General features: G+C 44.0%; 1 protein-coding gene across 4 annotated transcripts in view; it reads left to right on the top strand.

The window, feature by feature from the left end:
* Positions 1 to 13800: 13800 nt before the first annotated feature.
* CFAP91 (cilia and flagella associated protein 91) overlaps positions 13801 to 21675 on the top strand; it is a 34968-nt gene continuing 27093 nt past the window's right edge. For 2 of the 4 annotated variants that reach the window (XR_012635234.1, XM_074927735.1), the window contains exons 1-2: positions 17058 to 17215; positions 19945 to 20028. Coding sequence is in view for 3 of the 4 variants with exons in the window: in XM_074927735.1 (XP_074783836.1) it covers positions 17082 to 17215; positions 19945 to 20028 (218 nt within the window). In the remaining variant the exon portion in view is untranslated. Of the gene's footprint in view, positions 14051 to 14768; positions 14915 to 17057; positions 17216 to 19944; positions 20029 to 21675 lie in introns of those variants that run through there. The other 2 variants (XM_074927746.1, XM_074927757.1) reach the window with 2 other exon arrangements.

Genomic DNA, 21675 nt, shown 5'->3' with positions numbered 1-21675 from the left:
CCGGGAGATGGAGTTCGGGAGGCGCCTGCCCGGCGCCGGCCGCCGCTTCCCGCGCAGAGTGCGGATGCGCGGCCGCCGCCCGCACTTCCGCCTTCCCGCAGGCGGTGGGAGCCGTGTCTGCCCTTACCTCCGTGCCGGGGCGGAGGGCGGGAGCACGAACGTTCCCCGTTCAGGAACAGCCGATCCATACGTCGGGAGAGATGGTCCCCACGAACCCTCGACACGTAACGAGCGATCGTTAGTTATAGTTACCCTGTGGGGACAATCACAAGGGTTTGAAGGTTGATCGAGTGAGACTTTGAAGCATGGTTAAGATGACCTTGATTAGCGATAAGAAACTCATCAAGGAATACACTTTGATCTCCAAACCCTAGAAAATTAGTAGAACCTCCTGGACCATAAAGAGAATAGTCTGGGATTGCGTTGAGGATGAGTTATTTGACCACCTGACAAAGTGACTAATCAATTAATTAACTTGGCAATGCAACTAACTTTTGAGTGCCTGGAGGTGAACTACCTTCATTATAATACTAAAAAACACACCCACAGGTCAAAAATACCCCAGCTCAGGTTAAGAGCATGCGTAATAGCAGAAGCATTATGTAAACTGTATTCTAATAATAGGTTAATCACTAACCAGTGTCTAATAAGCATGTTTGGAAAAGTAATAACCTCTGATTTTTGTGTCTAAAAGCAAGCACAAAAACGTGCTGTTTGTGTGATTTGTGGAAAAATCCACTGAACACCCAGGCCTGAATAAATACAGTATTTCTCCCGAGTGTGTTAAGATTGGCTTATTGCACACCAGGCACGCACCTGCTTTTTGGGTAACACCAGGAAGAAAAGGGAAGGAGGGAGCAGGCAGGAGGGTGAGAAGCGGTGTCGGCAGCCGAGAGGACCTGTCACCTGCTGCAGTCTGAGAAAGCAGCAACTGGCAGGATTTCAGTTCCACCAGAGCCAGGCTCTGCGATCAAAAAGTTGTAGCCTGCTACCTAAAGCTCTTTTTTTCCCCCCGTACTCAAGCAGTGGGGAAAACGGGGTCTCTGTTCCTTATGTTTCTGTGCACAGAATACTGGAGATCTGTGGGACCAAAGAACAGGTGGCTCTGCAGCTACTGCACGAACGAGCGCAGCCATCATCACCGCCAACATGAAATGTTGTTTCACGGTTGGGGGCCAGCCTGGCTGGTCCCTGGGAAAAGATACAGAGCTGCTTTTTTATAGTCTGCCCCAAACCAGGCATCACCAGCCACTCTTGCCCTCCAGGTCTCTGCCATATACAAAACAGCTTGGCTCTTTTGCCAGTTTTGTCAGCTCCCGAAGGCAACTGCGTGCTAGGCTTGTGCCTGCAGCCAGCCCTGATAACAACAGGGTTATACCTGCCTGTGGATAGACTGGCAGGCATGTGGGAGAGCAAAGGGCCACCCCACACAGGGAATGTGCAAAGGGCTGCACATCAGTGGATGTGACACTGCTCACAGCTTGGAAGGGGAAAAGGAGAATATGCCCACTGGGATGCAGCTGCTGTGCCTTTTAATGACGTCTAGCAAGAGTCAAAGAAGAAATGGCAGTTTATCAGGTACTAAGGGGATCCAAAATTGTAGGAACGCTGACAAGAACATTTGGAAGGACAGAAAACATGTATCTTAGGTATCTAATTGATTTCTAACTTTAAGGGTCAGGTTTTTTACACTTGGGGCAGATTATCACATACTAGTCAATCACAGAGGTATTTACTTTGGTCTGTGATGAAAAGTAAATAGCAGTAAGCTCCTATAAAACAGGTTACATGCTCTCAGTCTCAGCAAAACTTAGGAGCTCAGAGTATCTGCTAGGGATCTGAACACTCCAGTCAGGTAAAAGATTGAAAAGGGTCCTGCCCTATACAAGTCATGAAATATCAAGCAACCCTGTTGTTTTAAGAGCCCTGGGCAAGACAGAATTATTTCATTATTTTCAGCATTTACTCTTCCAATAAGCCAGGCCAGAAGTAAGATCAGTTCAGAGATTTTGTTCTTTTATTTCTCTCGATCACCAAGGTGAATGCTAACACTACTGACTCAAGTTACCTGAGCAAGTAAATGATAGGAGAGGATTCTTTTTTTTCTTTTTTATCCCCTCATTCTTACAAAGAGAGATGAGAAGTAGAACCTAGCTCTCTTCTGGAAGCCCAGAGCTCCACATTGCATCACACAGGTAGATGAGGCTCTCCTGTTTTCACCATCGAGGCAACTTTGTGGCACCCTGGCACTGCAGCTCCTTGAAATGCAGGCTTCTGAGGAGACTGCCAATGCATTGCCGTCCTACCCCTGAAACGGTGTCATGCAACACTCACTCACCTACTTAATTATCCATGAGTCTCTGTGCAGTAGCCTGTCCCCAGCTATCCCATTTGGTTGGGAGGGCTGTTCAGACTGACCTGTGCCCACGCAGCGTCCTGGTTCTGCACCTCCTTGTGAGGCCATGCAGCCTGGTCTGATGAACGGGAAGATGTACAGGTTGCATTTGTTGACCAGAATATGCTTGTCCCAAATCCACGCAAACATGTGGCAAGATGGACCTGAGATTGAAATGCCTATCAAAAGCATGCATCAGCTCTCCAAAAGATTGGTTGTTATTAGTTTTTTCAACATATTAAGCATGTTTTCCTTTAAAATTAACTAGCTTTGCCTTTTCTTCAAGCTTTATCTGCTGGCCACTATCCAAAGGCCTAGATAGAGCTGGTGATGGCAACACAAACTCTAAGGGAAAGCCTGTGATAAAAAACCTCAAAGGGGGTTTCCCGAGTCTGCCAGTGAACAGTATCTTTTATTTAACAACATATTTTATTTTTAAAGAAGAGTTTGAAATTGATTTGGCCTGTACAAACCAAGAAAAGACCAAACATAACACATTTTATACTCTTGCTGGAGTTACAGAATACCAAGGGCAGAGGGAGGTTAAAATTTAGTCATCTAAATGATGACCAAGAATACCAAGGGCAGAGGGAGAAGACTTCAGGGGTGTCTGCACAAAGGTGTGACCTGTGGAGACTACACATTTCTGCAAGCAGCACTCCATTTTAACTCTAGTAGCCTTCCAAATAGATTAAGGAGAAGCACTGCTATTTTGGCTGCTCTGCCTGCATGGTAATAGTTTGTAACCCTGGAAGAAGGAGTCACTTGGTGGGATGAAGGTGCAGGGGCTGGAAGGGAGGAAAAGGAAGGGAATTGCCATTAAAGCACAGTTCACACGTTTTCATACTGACTACACCAATTTGGAGTACAGTGCAGAGGGGAGATCACAGCCTCTTTTCTGACACTACATTGTGCATAAGGATTGTTAACTTGGTGCTTTTGTTTTCCATTTGTCCTCTCCCTGCTGACAGTGGCAGAAGAATTATATTAAAGAGTATGTGCTAGTATGAACAGATGTATCTACCAAAGAGTAATAGCTAAAGGCAGGCTACTGAGCTGAGACTGCTGGGAAACTGTCAGATCCAGTGCCCAGGAAGAGATTCAGTGAAAATCTCAGAGTCTCTGAAAGAGAAAATGAAGAAAAGACTCTCCCCCTGTCTATCATGTCACTTGGCAGCCTGATGCTACATGTGAGAGTACAAGGACTAGAGATAGCACTGGACATTTACAGCTCTGGGTTTAGAGGACTAATGGGTGAAACATAGGGAGACTGCCCAGTCATCATAGGGTTTCAAATTATTTTTCCTGTAGACCTTTTTATCAGAATTAAAGAACATACAGCAGTGACTCATGATGTGTAAACATGGTAGCACTGCAGTGATTGCTGCTGGCTTCTTGTATCTTCACTTTCAGCTCACTAAAACAATGGTTGTCCAAAAAAAGAAGTACTTGTCTGTTAGAGAGACTCAGATGTACAGACTTTTCAAGGAACCTCAAAAATATATTTACATTAATTGTTACTGTTAGGTAGGGTAAGCCCCTACCAATGTCAGTTGAAAGTAGCAGTCTGGGGTAGTCTGGGGTTTTCCAGATTTCTCACACTTCTGATATAGATGATAGAAGGTAAATTTAGCTGTGGAAAATCTGTGTGGTGAAACAGACAAAGATATTTTGATATTTTCCACATAGTGTCTGTTCTGAAAACCACCAACCCTTTACAATCTTGAAAAAAGAAAACTGTTTAACACTGGTCTAGAGAAACATTTTTGTCTTTGACTTAATATAAACACAAGACAGCTACTGCTCCAGCAGCCCAGTCAAACACACACTGTCTTTGATTGTCAAAGCAGCTGTCTGTATTTTTGGTCAATGCTTAGATACACATGGGGAAAAAAAGGACTTCAAACCTCTGAGCAAGATGTCAGGGCCCTGTTACCTATTATATCAACTGCCCAAGCACAGGACAGTTTCTCCTTTTGATCAGAGCTGCAGATCTATCGCTACCAAGTACGTATCAGCTGAGCAGTGTGACCTGAGAATGAATGCTGGGACAGAAAGACCTTTGCTCTGGTCTAGTACAATGGAAGAGACTCCAAGGTGAGGAACTACATCCCCTCTAAGCTTCAAACCCCATCTTTAGGTGAAGGCAAGTGGTTCATTGGGCTAAAATCACCTCAAGAAGTGATGCCTTCCCAAGCCAAAGAGGCAAATCCCCACATTTCAGGACTATGGTGTGAATTCTGTATGGAGGGATGCTGCACCACAGGACTGAACCATCCTCTCCTGGGAGATCACCATGCAAGTCTGTATGGAGAGAGTCTCCTTCCATACTGGCAAGCAAGTCCTTAAAGAAACAAGAGTAGAATTAAGATTACTTTTAAGGCATTTCTGTTTCTTTGAATGCCCTACGAGCTAGTATTGCAACAGATTATCTCTTGCCAGAAATTCGGTCATCAGAGAGCATCAGAGGCTGGAGGTGGAAGGTAGCTTGCAAGACTGCAACCATTTTTCACATTAGAAACAGAACTGCTGTCTCTGACATTGCAGGGCTCAGCCCACAGCATCCCAGAAACTCTACGGTCTCATGCTGGGACCAGGACTCTGTGGCCTAGCCCTCCACAGTAAAGAAGATAGCAACACTCCTACAACAGGCAGAGCAGAAACTCTTGTCCCAGTCAAAATTGGTAGCAAAACTAATTTCAAGAATTGCCACCACTGCTTGCTCTTGCTAAGAAACCGACGTTTTATAGTACAGGAAAAACACTGTTTCTAGCGATGAATGACTTCTCCAGTGAAATCTGGATGTTCATGCGGGAGGAGGTGGAGAAAAACACATCAGTGCTTGCTTTTGGTATAAACTTAAAGGATCTTCACGTCTTTCTCACATTTTTTTTTTCCCGCACATCTCTCCCCAGTTTGTGCTAAGATTATGACTATCATCACTTTCATGCTAGGCCTCTTCTCGCTGCCTGCTGAAAGCATCTCCAAACATATTAGTAAAGATTATGAATTTGCCCTGCAACACTGCAAAAAGCCAGGTCAGCAAAATCAGTATGTGATCTCCCTGGTAACATGGCAAAAGGAAGCTGGCATTTGGTAGCGTGCCACAAAGCAACCTGCCTGTTCCCCATGCACTGGAGGGAAGAACAACTGAGCCTCTGGATGTGGCAGCTTTCCATGTTGCAGATGTGCAGCAGCTGATGTTGGATGAGCAGTTCAAGCCTGGTCAGGCTTACTTCAGGGCTTGCTGGGATGACTAATCAGCTGCTCCCCTTTGTGGAGGGAATACCCATGAAAATCCAAGCATTCTGGAATAGGTCCCATTGCACAGACTGGTGGGAAGGAAAGGCCAGGTGTTTGCACTCAAATGACTGCATGTGCTACCAACACAACCAAAGGGCATGGCTGAAGAAGACAAGTGTGTATCATCTGACAGTCTCTATTCTTCAGTAACATAGAAAATCCTAACCTGTATTTGGAAAATAGCATCACTAATCCTACAAAAGACATGAATCTGCAAAGGTCTGTCCCTCTGCTGCAGTCAGACTCTGTTTTCAGTTAAAAATCAGAAAAAAATAGCCCGGGTTTAAAAGTGTTTAGGCATGAAGATGGTGATACACACTCGTCACCCAGGGGAAAGTTTTGCTCTCCTCAGGTATTTTTTTTTTTAACTCTACTGCAGTTAACCAAGACAGCTGCCTATACAGTTATTTCCAAACAAAACCCCTCTTTCATTCTCGCTTCTCATGACTTGAAAGAGTAGGACTTTCAATCTTCTGCACAACCCCTATATGAATTGTTGGAACTGATCAGAATGTGACCCCAAGCAATCAGGGATCTAAGCCACTGTTAATATGAAGCACCACATGCATGCATGGATGATCTCCGATTAGTCACCCCACAAAATTTTCAAATGCCGCCTAAGGCCTCTGCTTATGCATTACAGGAAATCTTGTTCAGAACCCAGGTCCACTTGCCTGTGTATTGAAGAAAAATGCCTCACTGTAGTTCCATAAAATACTTCATAATACAAACTTCTAAGCCTGGCCAATGCTGCTGCAAAGCAAGCAGTGTTTCTGCCCCTCCGATGAATGGTGTTAAGCTGTCAATCAACAGAGAAGCAGCAATACAGTAGCTCCACTTCTTTTCCACTGCACACATTCCAGTCGTCCTTTTTTTCCCTGTAAGTGTTGCTGCTGATTGATGGCGTGCCATTTTGATGTCTGTGTTGGTAGCAAATCTGACTGGTTTGAATCTGTTTGAGTCTTTCTTGATAACGTTTTACAAAATGTGAAGCTCCACTACATAAAACAGTTTAACATTCGCAACAAACTGCGGGAGCTAACTGGAAGCCTGGAAGGAATCGTTAGTATTTACAAATACATGAGCCATTCCATTTTTGAGATGTCAGTGATTGCAGCTGCATAATTCTATGTACTCACATCCCAGCGTCTCGCTCCTTTTAAATATTGCATAAAGACATAAGCTGTAGAGTGCTGCAAGCTGCTTGTAAAAAACCTGCAACGTTACATATCTTCTGAATCCAGTTAGAATCCCCACAGCTGTTACTTGCAAAATTACAAAATAATGTAGAAAATTCAGTCGTTCTTAAGCCATTTCTTTAATAATGGTGGTCAAGCTAGGTTTCAACTTCAAACACCTTTGAACACTTGTTTTCTTCTGCTTTTCTTCTTGTTGATCCAGAAGAATTTCTAAGTATGTCTAATGAACATTACTGGCATTTCTCAAGGTGAGAATCCTTATTTCCAGAAAAAAAAAAAAAAAGTTGGGCTTGACTATCAAGTGTTTAAGGGTCATATTTTAAGAAGCATTAAGGCATAATAGGCAGGTGGAGGCATTCTCATGAGAGCCTATTTACACTGACACCTTCCTAAATACATTATGTAGCTGGAGTATAATTATTTTTGGAAAAGAGACATGGGAACACAAGTCACCTACATGGCAGAAAATTGCATCTAAACCTTCAGCTCAAGCCCACGTCCTGACTATTTTGCCCTGGTTTCCAATATGCTGTACAGTATGCTGTGCAGTGTTTTCTCCAAGTATTGAGTGTCTTGGGTTGGTACTTTGTGTAACAAACACTAAATTTTACTCTGTGCATCCTGTCTGACTGGCACATCATTAACTTCATCTACTCCAGTCCCTTATTTAAAACGCAGAATGGATTCTTCCAGGTCTTGTTCTCCTAGGGGTCCAATCCAGAGCGGGGATATTTCCAAATCAACATGCTAGATGCTGAGTTCCTGTCACGCCCTCACAGTTGATATGTCAAGACACCAGTGACGTGCTCCAGATCCTGTACTGTGTTCTGTTCAGTCTCCACCATTTGAGACTGGAAAGTGATGTGGAAAGTGCTGTGTGGGTACAGGCAAAAACAGAAGTGAAAAATAGGGGAACTTTTAAGACTGAAGAGAGCACAGGCTTTGGTTTCTTACACAAGGGAAGTGATACTTATGCATCCTTCCCCCATCCTTGAAAGGGCTCTGTTCAGCCCCCATCTGATTCTAGCTTTTTTCTTCCCATGGCCCGAGTGTCCTGCTACTGCTGTCTCACCCTTTTATTTCTGGTAGGCCTCCCCCGGGCCCTTGGATGTGTGCTAGCTCTCAGCTGACCTTTGTCAAGTGGATTGCAATTAAATGATGATAAGTAAGGTTTTGGGGTTTTTTTGGAAAGGTTTATTAGACAGGATTAAGATCGTGTTGCACTAATTGTTTAAGAGGAAATAAGAGTTCAGTGCATGGTGGAGTTATACTGTATTATAATAAAAAGGTGAAATGGGTCTCCATAGCACTTCTGCCCAGTGATTTAATTTCCATGAAGAGAGTGGCTAAAATGGTCACAGAAAATCAATAGTCCCTGGTGCTCCCTTCAGATCAGGCAAGCACAAACACTTACTCCCCAGAAAGTTTTCCAACTAGTTGGAAGCCAGACTTGACCAGGCACTTTGGCAAACAATAGGAGAAAGAACAAGGAGAGCAGAAATACTGCAGAGGTCAGCAAGGTACTCCATTTCATAGTTTTTGACACAACAGATAAATCCACTCTCTGAAACATCTCCCATCCCTCCTCAAGCTCTTGCTAGTTACAGTTGCCTCTTGCTTTCTTTCCTTCCCTCTCTCCCTGCACTTGGACTCTTTTTCCCCGTCAGTGGGTTTTCTCTCTTCTCTCCAGCTCAACAGACAGCTACCAGCAAATACAGTTGTTAATTTATTTACATTTTAAATAGACAAACAGATGATAAGGCTGGAGCCAAACCCTCATGAAAAACAGATATGGAATCCAATCACAACCCAGCTATAAGAACATTTCTCATCCAGGTCTCCAGAAGCAAGAAGTGGTTGGATTGCTTTGAGGAACAAGCTCATCCCAACTTCTAAGCCAGAAATATATGACAAAATCCTGTGAAGTCCACGCAATATTCCCCTTCCATCAAGTTGCTCCTCTGATTGTTCTCTTACCTCTTGTGCTCTGACTAGGATGTAGCATCTCCTCTGTTGATTCAACCACTGATTGTTGTGACAAGGAACAGAGGAAATCTAAGGTTTAATTTTGAAGAGAAATGTCTTAATGCACTGGAATTTGAAAGCTTCAAGCTAACATGTTGGCATTGCCATTTATTCCTCTGAGTATTGCATGGGGGGAGTGAGAACAGTAGGAATTCGCTAGTTGCCTAAGGAATTCCATCCAAGATCCTTTCCCTGCTGAGATGAATCAACATTATTCCTGACTTCAGGCCAGCAAATCATCTAATTGTCATCCCTGTTCATAAGAATCTCATCCAAAGCTCCTACAAGCCAAGTGAACTTAAAGTATATGAATGTCCTTCAAAGGATGCCTGAAGTATTGGTAAATTTGGGGTTTTGTCACAAATGAGACTTCTCTGAACCATGGGCTGAAAATGTCAAAATGTCCTTAATTCCACCTTCCCTTCTTTTTCTTTTAAAGTGCTATTCAAAACCATTACAGAAATCTTTCAAAAGGCTTTGAAGAGAATCCTTTAACTGTGGTCACAAAGTGACTTCATTTTCTTTGAACTTTGACTTTTTAGGCTATCCACATCTGTAGATTGCTTTTAATACAGGAAATGTGCCAACAGTCAAACTAAGAAAAGAAAAGCAAGAGAGGTGTGCTATAAAGTTTCATCTATTTTTTTCCATTTCGGTAGTCATATCTTAAGATGCCTTTCTTAGCAGAGCTCTTAGTAAAAACTGCATAAAGAAACCAAAGACTTCACCTTGGCAAAGCTTCCTTTATCACAATCAGTACTCGAAGGCCATTTTTACAAAAAATGTCACAAGATAAAAGTGAGGTATTCCACAATGGATATAATAATGCTTTACTATAGCCAAAAGCCGGTACAGAGACAAGGCCTTGGGTCACAAAGCATTAGATTTCACAGCATGTGTCTTACATCTTTTTGAGACTTACCTTTGCTTCCTGCTGCGAATAGTGACCACATCTTCCTCCTTCTCCTATTTTTCTCACTCTCCTTCACCATCTCTTCTGACACGCTGGCAGGAAGGCCTTCTTCTGGATTAAAAACCTAGCAACCACATTGACCACAGCCTTGTGCTGCTGCTTTCCTGCTCCTTCTGAATCACACATCTGGAAAGAGGTGTTTATTATATACAGTTAGTAAACCAGGTGGAGATCGGACACGGAATGGAAATTAGGCCTTACTTTGGATGGGTCTAAGGGCCAAATTAATTTTATATCATTTCACATTCAATTGAAGTGCTGAACTGGCGACACCCAGGTTAGACTGTGATGGACCATATATGCAGAAATTGTGACATCCTGTGGCAAGGATGGGAAATGACATGCCACAATTACTAATTTTAAATTACTTTAATTTTGGCATTTCCTGCCATCAAAGCCTCGATAGTGCTTTTAATGCTATAACTTTTTTGCCTGTAACTTAGATGTCTTTAATAAGTAGGAAAAAAGCCACCACGAAGCATCACATATACCCAGCACGGCAATAGTGCTGTCATTTGACAACTGCTGACAGAGAGCAGAAGACAACCATCTCCATAATTAAGCTTAAAGCCAGATGGATGACATCTTGCCAGGGGTTTCACAAATCCTCGTGGACTGCAGGGGAAAATTCACATTCAAGAAACCCAGTTCCCTCTCAGGCTCTGGAGGACAGAAGGAAGACAGAGTAGAGAGACCCATCATATGTTTAGCTCAACTTCTTTGCCTTCTTCCCCCCAGTCCTGCCTTTCCACACTGTTTCAGCTCCTCATCTAGGTCTCCCATTTTCTCGTCCAGACCATTTCAGTTCTGTTCCACTGGCTGCTCTCCCTCCTCCCCCTGCACACCACCTCACTCTCCTACTAATTTTGCTTTGCTCAGTCAGCCTAGTTTCTCCTCTAAAAAACACATTTTCACATCTGATCCATCTTCTCTTTGTCCAGCTACTTGTTCTGCTCTCAACTACCCTCCTTGTCTAAATTTTCTACTTCCCTTTGTCTGATTTTTGCAGTTCAGACATATCAGCAAGTCTTCACAGTGTAATAAGTCCATCAACAGAGTAGCAGTAATTCATCTTGCAGCAAATTACACTACCTTATCTCAAGGTTAATGTGAGGTAAAATGCATTTGGCTCAGCCTCTTTCACGGGTAGCTAAACTCATGCACTTTACCACAATTTTGCAGCATGCTAAGCAGGGGCTCAGAGTTAGTCCACTCAGTCACTGCACAGTAACTCACAAAGGTGCAAACAGTAGACTCATACATCTGAGCATCTGGTGTCCCCTCAGAGCTAAGCGGCTATAAAAAAAATCATCAGATAGACAGCACCCCAGCTCAGCTACACAGTTTTGTTCTGGAAAAGCTGTTACTGAAAAAAAAATCCAAACCCCAACACAAAAAACCCAACCACACCAAAAAAACCCACCAAAAATCATGCTCCGGCCTGCAGCTCTGTAGAAAAAGCCCATCAGTCAAGTTCTTTGAAAACTGTAGCTAAGAAACAGGAGTCTTTTTTTAATTGCTTACAGTTTAGTTGCCTTCAGCTCACTTTCACCAGAAGGCCAGGATGTGTCCTTGACGTGGACAGACAGACCTGCCAGTTAAGCTCTGAATCCCTTTTCCAAAGTGGTGGTCAGAGACAAGGTTGCCAGAGTTTACTCTCTGGGATCAAACATTTACTCAGAGCCTCTCATGTTTTGGGATCTTTTTCTCTGGAAATGGCTGATCTGCATTTCAAAAAAACAAAAACAAAACCCAAAATAATTCAGACCAAACCTCACTGCTTCACCTCTGCAGCACACACCAGCATGCCAGGAGCCCTGGCCAGGTTTCACTCCAGCTGTGGGTCCACAGCAATATGAAGACTTCAGGTAAAGAACAACACTTGTAAGGCTGTTCACTGTCCACATCTGTAATTCACAGACATAGCTCAGAAATGTTAGTTAAAAATAATTCACCGCTCCCCTAATCTAATCTGAGTAGGCTCCATGAACCTGAACCTTGAGCTTTTTAGCTCAGCCACATATACCTGTCACCTCCCATCAGTACTACTCTTCAGGCAGCTATGCAGTGACCTGAAAACTTTTACGTTTTTTTTTCTGACAGGTTAGTTTTCAGCCACATCAGTCTCTTGAGATGGTTCCCCTCATAGCCTTTCAGCTGCCAAGACCAACAGATCAGAGGCAGTGGAGCCAGGCAGCTCATGGTGCATAAAGAAGGTGGCAACATCTTACATTTAGCCCAATTTAATGCAGTTAAAATTAATAGTGGAACTGCACCTTTTTGATCTTCCACAACTCCAGAGAGTACTCATCTGTTAGGCTATGCTCTGGCATTTTGTTGTAGTCTGTCAAGAACTCATATTAACTGTTCTGTTGTTCCTTCTCTACCTGGTTTCCATCTGGTTCTTTTCCTCATCAAAAAAACAGAAGTCCAGGACACCTGTATCCAGTCATCTCTGAAAACCTTGAAGTGGAAAAATGTGAGAGGGTGAAGCCAACAAAGAATCATTTTTTGGCCAAAGTACACACCTCGTTACCTCAAGGCAGATGTCCAGCATGGAAAAATTTCAGCATGGAAATTACGGAGTTCTAATGAAATGAGATACAAAAAGGGAAAACTGAACTTGATCATGAGAAAAGATGGGCAACTCTATTAAAAAGCAACTTTTGCTGTCCATATTTATAACATAATTATAATAATGTATCACATTGTAAAGCTCTTTATTAAAATGAGGGCCCTTACAGCCTGCTGGGTATCTTTAGAGAGTGGATCAATCTCACTGAAGAAAATAGTGTCTTACAGATGTCAGTCAGCAACAAAGCTGTAACAGCATTTCTTAGTTCAGACCCACACCTGAATCTTCAACTGACCCATTTTGATCAGCTAATTTAAGAAAGAAGTTGTTGCTTCAGACAAGTGACAGGCCTTTATGAACGTAAACCAGCAAAGTTGAATCAAATGTCTACGTGTAAAGTAGCAGAGCCAAGGAATTTGGAACCACAGTCCTAACGTTGCTCTCCTGTGACGATGCACTGAGGGGCCAAAATTTTATGTCAGACATGGCAAGTGGTGAATAATTCTTTGGTACAGAGCTTTATACATAAAATAACTAATCTGGGGGAACTGCTTCAAGATTATAGGCAGAGGAAAGGGTCTATTTGTAATTTGGCTGCATTTTACATCCTACTCTGAAAGTCTCAGCAGCGTTGCCTCCAAATCTTAGGCTGACAAGAGCATTCCCATGTAACAGCGTGAAGAAGCTTCTAACTTTGTTCCTCTTCGAAGATGATGGCTGCCTCCTTGCAAAAATGACGTTTTTCAAAGCATAACGTTTATTTGTGACACTTGTGCGGGTCTCTCCAGATGCTTTACAAATGCCAGAATACCTGCAGCCCCTCCGGGCTATAGACACCAAGCCTATTTTCACTGCTTTATGGCAGCGCAAGTCCTAAGCGGTAACAAGCAAAGCCAGGAATAAGAATATCCAGGCTTGAATCCAGTCCCCGGCTGTAATTGCTAAACCAGCTTTCTTAAGCACTAAGTGAGGGCCCAGGGGAACCGGAGAGCATCACATAAAACAACTTGAGGAAGAGCTGTCGAAAAGTAAAACTCCCCGGGCCCTGCCCCCCCCCATCCATCATTCCCTGCCCTCCTCGGACACCCTTGGGAGAGAGCCGCCACCAGCGGGGAAGGGAGCGACGCCAGTCCCGGGGCTGCCCCAGAGCCGGCGGTGGGGAGCGCTGCAAGGCCCGTGAGCCCGGAGGCTCTCCGCCCGCCCGCCCCGCCCGCGGCGGCACAAAATGGAGGCGGGCCGGACTCCCCGCCCCTCAGGGCCCTGCAGGAAGCTGGGCCTGCGGGGAGGGGCCGGCCCTGGCCACGGGGATTTGGAGGGAGCGTGGCGGCAAGGCCCGGCCTGTCCCCGGGGAAAGGCCCGAGAAGCCGCCGCCGCCCCGGGGGAAGGGGATGGGGGTGGCCGACCCCCCCGCGGTAGCGTCCCGCCGTAGGGGGTGTGGCGTTTCCCGCCCCGCCCCCGGTGGTCGCCATGGGAACGGCAGCCGGAGGCGGCGGGAGCCGCACGGTGACCGGCGCGGTGCGGGCCCCGCTGCTCGGGGGAGGCCGCGCGGCTCCTCGGCCGGACCTTCGACTGCCCCCACGGTACCGGGCCCGGCCGGGAGGGCAGCGTTCTCCCCGGCAGCCCCCGGGGCGGGGGGACCGGTGCGGCCAGGCCCGACACGCTCCGCGGCGGGGGGAGGCCGCGTCCTGCGGGGTCGGCAGGGCCCGGGGCGGGTGGGGGGGAGGAGCCGGGGGGGTGCGGGTTGTGAAGCGGTTGGGCTGCCCGAGCAGGCCTCCCGCCTCTCCCCGGGCCTCCGGTGCGGGCCGGCTGCCGTGCAGGGTCGGAGGTGGCCGAGGGGCACCAAGCGACCGGCAGCTGGCTAGGCAGGGGAAGCAGGTTTGGAGCCGGGAAGATGGGTGTCCCGAGCAGGGCAGAGCCACAGAGTGGTAAAGTGTTCGGGTTGGCACCACTAGCGAAGTTATCAGGAGGGAGGAGAGGCCGGCGACTACGAAGCATTTGCGAGCTGGGGGAAAGCCAGTACTAGCTCTATATCCCAGAGAGAAGCATCATGTACACTATGATATTTCCACTGATTACCATTGCACCATGCTTGCTTTTTCTGTTTCATGTCTTCATTTTCAGTTTAAGTTGGCAGTGTTTCCAAAAAAGTAGATTTTTCTTCAGTCGTGTGCATGTCCCACAGAAAGATAGTATTTCAGCTCGGAGGCTCGTTTCTGTGATGGTGGAATTTCTTTGATATGGAGACATGTATCTCAGTTTTCTTCTTTTCTAATTTGTTTTATACTCTCTTACAAACAGACTTTTAAGGAGGGAAGTGGAGCCTGATGATTCGTGCCGATTCCTCAAATACGTAACTTATCTTTCAGACCCTCTGTACACACTTATCAAGCGAGGAGGACCATTCAACGTCAAATGTCCACGTTCAACTTATTGGTGATAAAGTGGTAGGTGCTGGCCAAAGATAGCTCACATGTGCACCTTGTATTTCTGTGTGTATGCATACACAGAGGTAGAAACTCAGTTCTGAGCTGCTCCCTTAAAACAGCAAAATACAAAGTAAGGAAGTGGTTTTATCTAAAACAAGACTTAAGACAGGGAGTAACCATGATTGCTGGCCTAGGGTGACTGTAGCAGCAGCCTAGAAATGCCCAGTTTCATGTCCAAAGTAATTTCCTAAATTGTGTGTCAGTATTTTTAATAGAATATCTCCAAATGATGTTAACAATAGCTTGTATATGTTACTAAGATCTAATCAAAGATCTGGACAGCTGTTAGGCTGTTGTTCAAGCAGAGCTGTCAAAATGTGTTATTCCACGGCGCCTCCTCGCTTACCTTGGGATATACTTATGGTACAGCTTAAGGTAGCATACTTGGGCAGTTTAAAATGAACAAGGTAGCAACAGCTAAGCAGCCTGTAAAGACTGCAAAACCCATCCTGATTCTTCATACTAACTAGGTTAGCACAGTTTAACTTCCTAGCTAAGCCCATAGGTAGTTAGCCCATGCGTGACTTTATACTGCATTTGCTCCCCTGCTAACTGTATTCACCCTAGCTAGTTTAAAACCAGCTAGGGCACGTCTGTGGGAGTTGCAGTCACAGCAGTGATTGATGGCTAGACAGGCTGCGTATAGGTAGAATGCCAAAGGAAAGCAGACTTGGTACAACTGCACAATGAATTGGATTTTAAACAAAGAGTCCTCCTGAAGCCATGCACTTGACTGAGCCTGCGAGGCAGATATTCTGAAACTCCACTGCGGTACAGCAAGGAGAAAATCCCTGAGCAGCTTTCCAGCAATGGAATCAAGAAATATTTTTTTAATGTTTCTGGATGTCCCCTACTCCATCATTTCAGACTCTTTCTTCTATCTACATGAAATAAAAAAAAAAAAGTGTGTTTGTCTGCCTCTCTGTAGAGAGACGTGGAGCTGGAAGCATTGCCTGTCATCACCGAGATCCCTGCGACAATATGGCTGTGTTAACAGTTCAGGCCAGACAACGTAAGCAGGCGTGCTGTCACTAATGTCACATCACAGGTGTAATGGCACGGATGGGGATGGTGACAGACTCTGACTTGCATAAAACATGTTTTAAGCATATGAATCAGCAGGTGTGCAATTCATAACAATACAACTTTGAATTCTCAATCTGTAGCATCACAAAATGGGGTGGACAGGGGTTGTGATACTACTTTATAGGGTTTTCCAAACTCTCCAAAGTTTGATTCTCTTTGAAGAGAAATGAAACAAAAATGCAGTCTCATGCACAGCGAACAGCTACTCATAATAGGGTGCCTAGATCTTCATCATCTGACACTCTCTTACACTCTGGTGAGTTAGTGTACTTGAAATGTCACCACTACCCTATATGCATCTGAGTTAGCACCCGCTGAAATGAAAGGGGCCATTCACAACTCAAATCTGATTTCAGGCTTTACAGCAGCTCAAGCCAATATAGCTACATCACTTATACTTGAGTCACAATTGCAAAGATTTATTGGCAGCCATAAATTTAGAGATTTAAAGCATATCTACCCAGGGAAATTAGTGCTTAGAAGCAAGGGTGTGGATTTTTAATGTGATCATTTTTGTGTGCCAACTCCTGTGGAGATATTTTTAACACCTGCTAAAACTGTTACAGTATAAAATAATGTAACTTTACTCTGTAAGTGGAATATGTTACTTCATTTCTAGAGCACATGAAATAGGAGGGAGTTACATGGGGTAATGTGCTAGAAGTTCACATTACTGCACATTCACAGTTACTGCACACTAACCCCTTTATGTAACGAACTGTTAGACCCTTCAATTTTAAGTATAAGTTTAGACACTGGAAAACAGCCAGAAGACATATCTGTGCATCTGCTGCTAGTCTGGTATGCTCCACATCTTGAGAAGTACCATCTAACCAGCTGACATCATTAGCATACGTATGCTGCCTTCTTTCCCCATCTCAAATATGCAGTCCTGTACATCGCAGCAAGCAGAAATTCTGAACTCTTCAGTGCTGTTTGAAATCGCTAAATTTCTCATATAAATTTCTCCTCCTCTAAATTTCACCTCTTTTCCTTGTGTCCACACAAACATTAGGTAAAGGCACCAACGTTCTGAAGTATGTTTAGTAGCTTGATCCATTTCCCTGGCTACAGTCTCTGCTTGGAAGGCAAAGATCCAGTGCCTCCATTTATTGACCAGAGATGGAGAGGGAGGGCTCAGCAGCGCCTGGAGGCTCTTCAGCAGCTTGCTTCGTAAGTGTTCTATGGTTGCATAATTTAAAACAAACATACAAACAAAACCAACAGAAATCCATGCACACTAGAAGGGGAGATGACTGCAATTTGCTCCTACTTATATTTCCCTTGAAATTAAGAGATTGCAGCTGTTGTGGAGTATGGTTGCCCATCTGTTTCTGACAGGGTGGATGTTGCACATTCCTTCATCTTTGTGCTATCTGCTTTGCAGCGGTTGCTGGGAAAGAGATGAGAGTTTTTTCAGTCTCTTATAGATCAGATAAGTGATGAAGACTTCAGTGACTTGTGTGTTACTTCTGCAGGAGCTGTTTCCCTTTAGTCCCGTGCAGTTGCAGCTGGTTAGATTGCTTTTCCTGCTCATTCAGGGGCGTATGGGGCCTGAACTAGGGCACTGCATTTTTAACCCAGGGGTTTCTTCGTTGAATTTTCTCCTGGCATTAAAATTGGGGCTTCTGATTCAGCAAATATTTAAAAAACCGTTTCTGTGTTTTGCCACACCATGCATTATTTGGAGTCCTCTTGTAGCTGTATTCAAGACTGCAGGCATCAGCCTAGGTAGTTTTCAGAGGTTTTTGCTGCATTAACAAGCTAACTTTAGACCATGGGCTTTTCAGGTGATGCTTGCTCTGGGGTTGCTGGTAACAGTTGTACCACATGTCAAACAACAATCAAAGATGTTTAAGGGTGATACAGCTGGTTTTGTTCAGATTCAAAAGCATATTCTCCTCATTTCCATAATAAAGTAAGAATTTTGGAGCCTTTCTTTTTTCTTACTGTTATTTTTAGCAATTCAACTGTCCCCAGCACATGAAGTGGCTTCTTCTATTTTGCCTGTTATTTTGTAACAAGAACTTAGTTGACACCTGCACTGCTTTAAAATTGATTTACATTTCAACAACATGTATTTGCAAAATGTCTTGCAATTAACAAAAAATGAGAAATACATCCCCTCTGTTTCAACCTGCACTGATTGACAGTGTTGCTGATACCAAAGATATATCATTTCCCAGCTGTATTCTCAGTAGTTGCATTGCCTCTGCAAGGTTACCAGGAATAAATGCTCATTTATTTCAGCAAAGTCAGCAAATAGAAGTCAAGGACATGCAAAAGGCAGGATCTGTGGAATAAAAGGGGCTATTTTACTGGGTTCCCATTGTGCCTATAACTATACCATAATAGGATGAACAGCTTATGCTAATAAAGTTAGATCATAAGAATAAGTGCCCACCTGTGCTGAATGAAACACAAATCCATCTGGATGGAGCAACAGTCTGATATGTAAAGAGTCAGCTAGTGGAACTAGCCATCAGCTCAGTTAACTCATTTGAATTACAAACACAACTTCACAATAATAGGTTCATTAGTGCTGAGCAAGTATCTCAGGTTACCGCACTGCATCTCAAAACATTCCCCTCTCTTTTGTTATGTGATACGACTGAAAGCACTGGGAAGAGATGACTTTAAACTTACCTTGGCAGTAAATTGTATGTCACAGGAGGTTAATGAAGCATCTCTGTATAGGCCTTGCTGTAGTGGGTAGCCATAGCGTGGTTCCCCGAGTTCCACAGCGCAGCTCGCAGGGCTTAGATGAGGTCTTTGAAGACAACTGATCTCAGCATGCAATCCTCTCTTTTGATCCTAGCTGTCGAGCAATGTTATGTATTGTTAATTGTATGTCTGTATTTAAAATTGGGCAGCAGCAACCAACTCCAGCACCCACAAAGTCCCATACATCTGAGGTCAAGATTCTTACAAGTTGCCAAAAACAGTCTTATGAAAAATATGACCTTCAGGACTTGCCATATATGTAGCTCAAGGAAACCTTAATGGCATGAGATGGGCTTTTTTTTTTTTTTTTAAAGAAAAAGAACTTCTGTTTCTTGTCTTTAACCACCTTGCAGGTTGAAAAGGCTGGAGTATAAAGTGACTGTGAAATGAAATAGCAATCCTGATGCGTAGCTTTCAAAGGACTCAATTCTGTCTGTTCTCTCACTGATTGCCTTAATGAGGTCTACCTCATGGTCTTCCAAAGCTTTAAAATAAAGAAAACCCTCCAAGATGTTATAGTGAAAAAAAATTAACCAGTCTGCCTACTTTAAATTCAACAGGGGGAAAAAAATTAAGAAAGATTGTTCTTGCAAAAGATATGCTTGTTCCAGCATAGTATTTGAAACATTCACATGGTCACCCTGATTTTTCTCCTTTATTAGAGAATTCAAACTGAAATTGCTGATTCTAACATTTTTCACATTTGCTCAAAGTCTCTTCAGCTATTTCTGAAGTGGTAGTCTTCCCCTTTGTTCATTTCTACTCCTTTACACATATTTTCTGTTACAGAAATTTTTTCACTCTTAAGGAAGTAAGCTTGCTCCCCCCACTCCCAATAAAAGAAGCTCAGTTTATAAGATCAAGCATTTACAAGTGGCCAATCCTTTTCACGACAAGCACATAAGGAAGTTTTATTAAAGGCAGCAAATGACCATTTCTTGCTCACACATAGTGGGAAATATACATGAAGTGTCAAACTGTTTTGCTATATATATATGAAGCATGAAAAAACAAGATATAATTGCTTGTATAAGTATGGGGATTTTGTGGAATTTATATTGTGCATGTTTGATTATGCAACCAGAGAAGTAGAGAGAGAGAGATTAAAAAAAAAAGGGACATAAGGCAGAACTGTTCTGAATGTACTTCTTAAATGATATCCTGTATTTTGGTTTTAGAACTCAATCTTCTCTTCAGATACCTCAAATTGTGTATGAAGATCCTGAAGTTAGTGGAAGGAATCGCTACAAATATTTTGCACGGTAAGGAATGAACTGATTTGAAACAGAGTTCAGAAGCTTGCTTTTGTGCAGTTTAAAGAGCACCTAAATAAATGCCAGAGCCTTATGTTTTCTGTCTTTTCTGTCAGTTCATTGATCACTGCTATGGAGAAACTAAATAGTAACCAAATCTTAAATCACAGGGTCTTTTTAAATTCACGCTATGCCAGAATGTTCAGGTAATGAGTTGCCATGTAAGCATATGTACCAGGCATTCTGTAATTAATAATTATTTGTAAAAAGCATTGAACTGTAGGTCCTCCTACACAAAGGAGAAGGATGCTCACAAAGCCATTGTGGATCTCCAGACTCCTGGAAAGGTGCCTTCTTAAGAAGGAACCTTTTAACTCCCAGTTTCTGCCAGGAGCAGAAAGGGAGCAAAGGGAATTCTTGATTAACTTCTCATCAATGTCCTCTACTGCAGGACTGCTCTGCTCCTTCCAGAATGACACTGCAGGTCAGCAGCAATGGACTCAAGATCTCAACTTGAGGCCACAACAACCCCCAGCAGCACTACAGGCTTGGGGAGGAGTGGCTGGAGAGCTGCCAGTCAGAGAGGGACCTGGGGGAGGGGTGATTGACAGCCGGCTGAACATGAGCCAGCAGTATGCCCAGGTGGCCAAGAAGGCCAATGGCATCCTGGCTTGTGTCAGCAATAGTGTGGCCAGCAGGGACAGGGAAGGGATCTTGCCCCTGTACTCGGCACTGGTGAGGCCTCCCCTCGAATACTGTGTTCATTTTTGGGCCCCTCACCCCAAAAAGGCCATTGAATGACTCGAGCGTGTCCAGAGAAGGGCAACGGAGCTGGTGCAGGGTCTGGAGCACAGGTCTGATGGGGAGCGGCTGAGGGAACTGGGGGGGTTTAGTCTGGAGAAGAGGAGGCTGAGGGGAGACCTCATGGCCCTCTACAGCTCCCTGAAAGGAGGGTGCAGAGAGGGGGCGATAAGTCTCTTGAACCTAGTAGTAAGCGACAGTACAAGAGGGAATGGCCTCAAGCTGCTTCAGGCCAAGGTTTAGACTAGATGTCAGGAATTATTTCTTTGCAGAAGGGGTTGTTGGGCATTGGAATGGGCTGCCCAGGGCAGTGGTGGAGTCCCCATCCCTGGAGGTGTTTAAGAGTAGGATTGACTTGGCGCTTAAGGATCTGGTGTAGTTGGGAACTGTCAGTGCTAGGTTAACAGTTGGACTAGATGATCTTCAAGGTCCTTTCCAACCTAGTTGATTCTGTGATTCAACCAACAGCTAGTGTACAAATGTTCTCAACTTAGTCACGTATACTTTGAATTACATTCACTATTATAGTCAGCAGCTGTTGGCCCATATTTCCACTTTAAATATTTAAAAAATGCCAAGTTTAATAAATTGAAGTTCTTTATGGCTCCTTTAGCAACAAAAAAAGAACAAAGACGATATCTTCCGCAATTTGAAATTAAGCTTTGAAGTCTCTCAAACACGAAGGGAAATTGATAGTGAACTGAAATACACAAACCATAAGAATGCCTAAGGAGGAATTGAGCCCATGTCACTTTCAAGATACTTCATAAAATACTGCAAAAAAGGAAACAATCAAATTAGGTAGGTCCAAAGCACCTTACCTTACCAGCTGATTGTAGGAATTCATTTCAGGAT

Source organism: Athene noctua, chromosome 1 (assembly GCF_965140245.1).
Source record: "Athene noctua chromosome 1, bAthNoc1.hap1.1, whole genome shotgun sequence".
In the NCBI taxonomy this organism is placed as follows: domain Eukaryota; kingdom Metazoa; phylum Chordata; class Aves; order Strigiformes; family Strigidae; genus Athene; species Athene noctua.
Note: the sequence above shows the minus strand (reverse complement) of the source record. Positions and strands in the feature narration are given on the sequence as shown.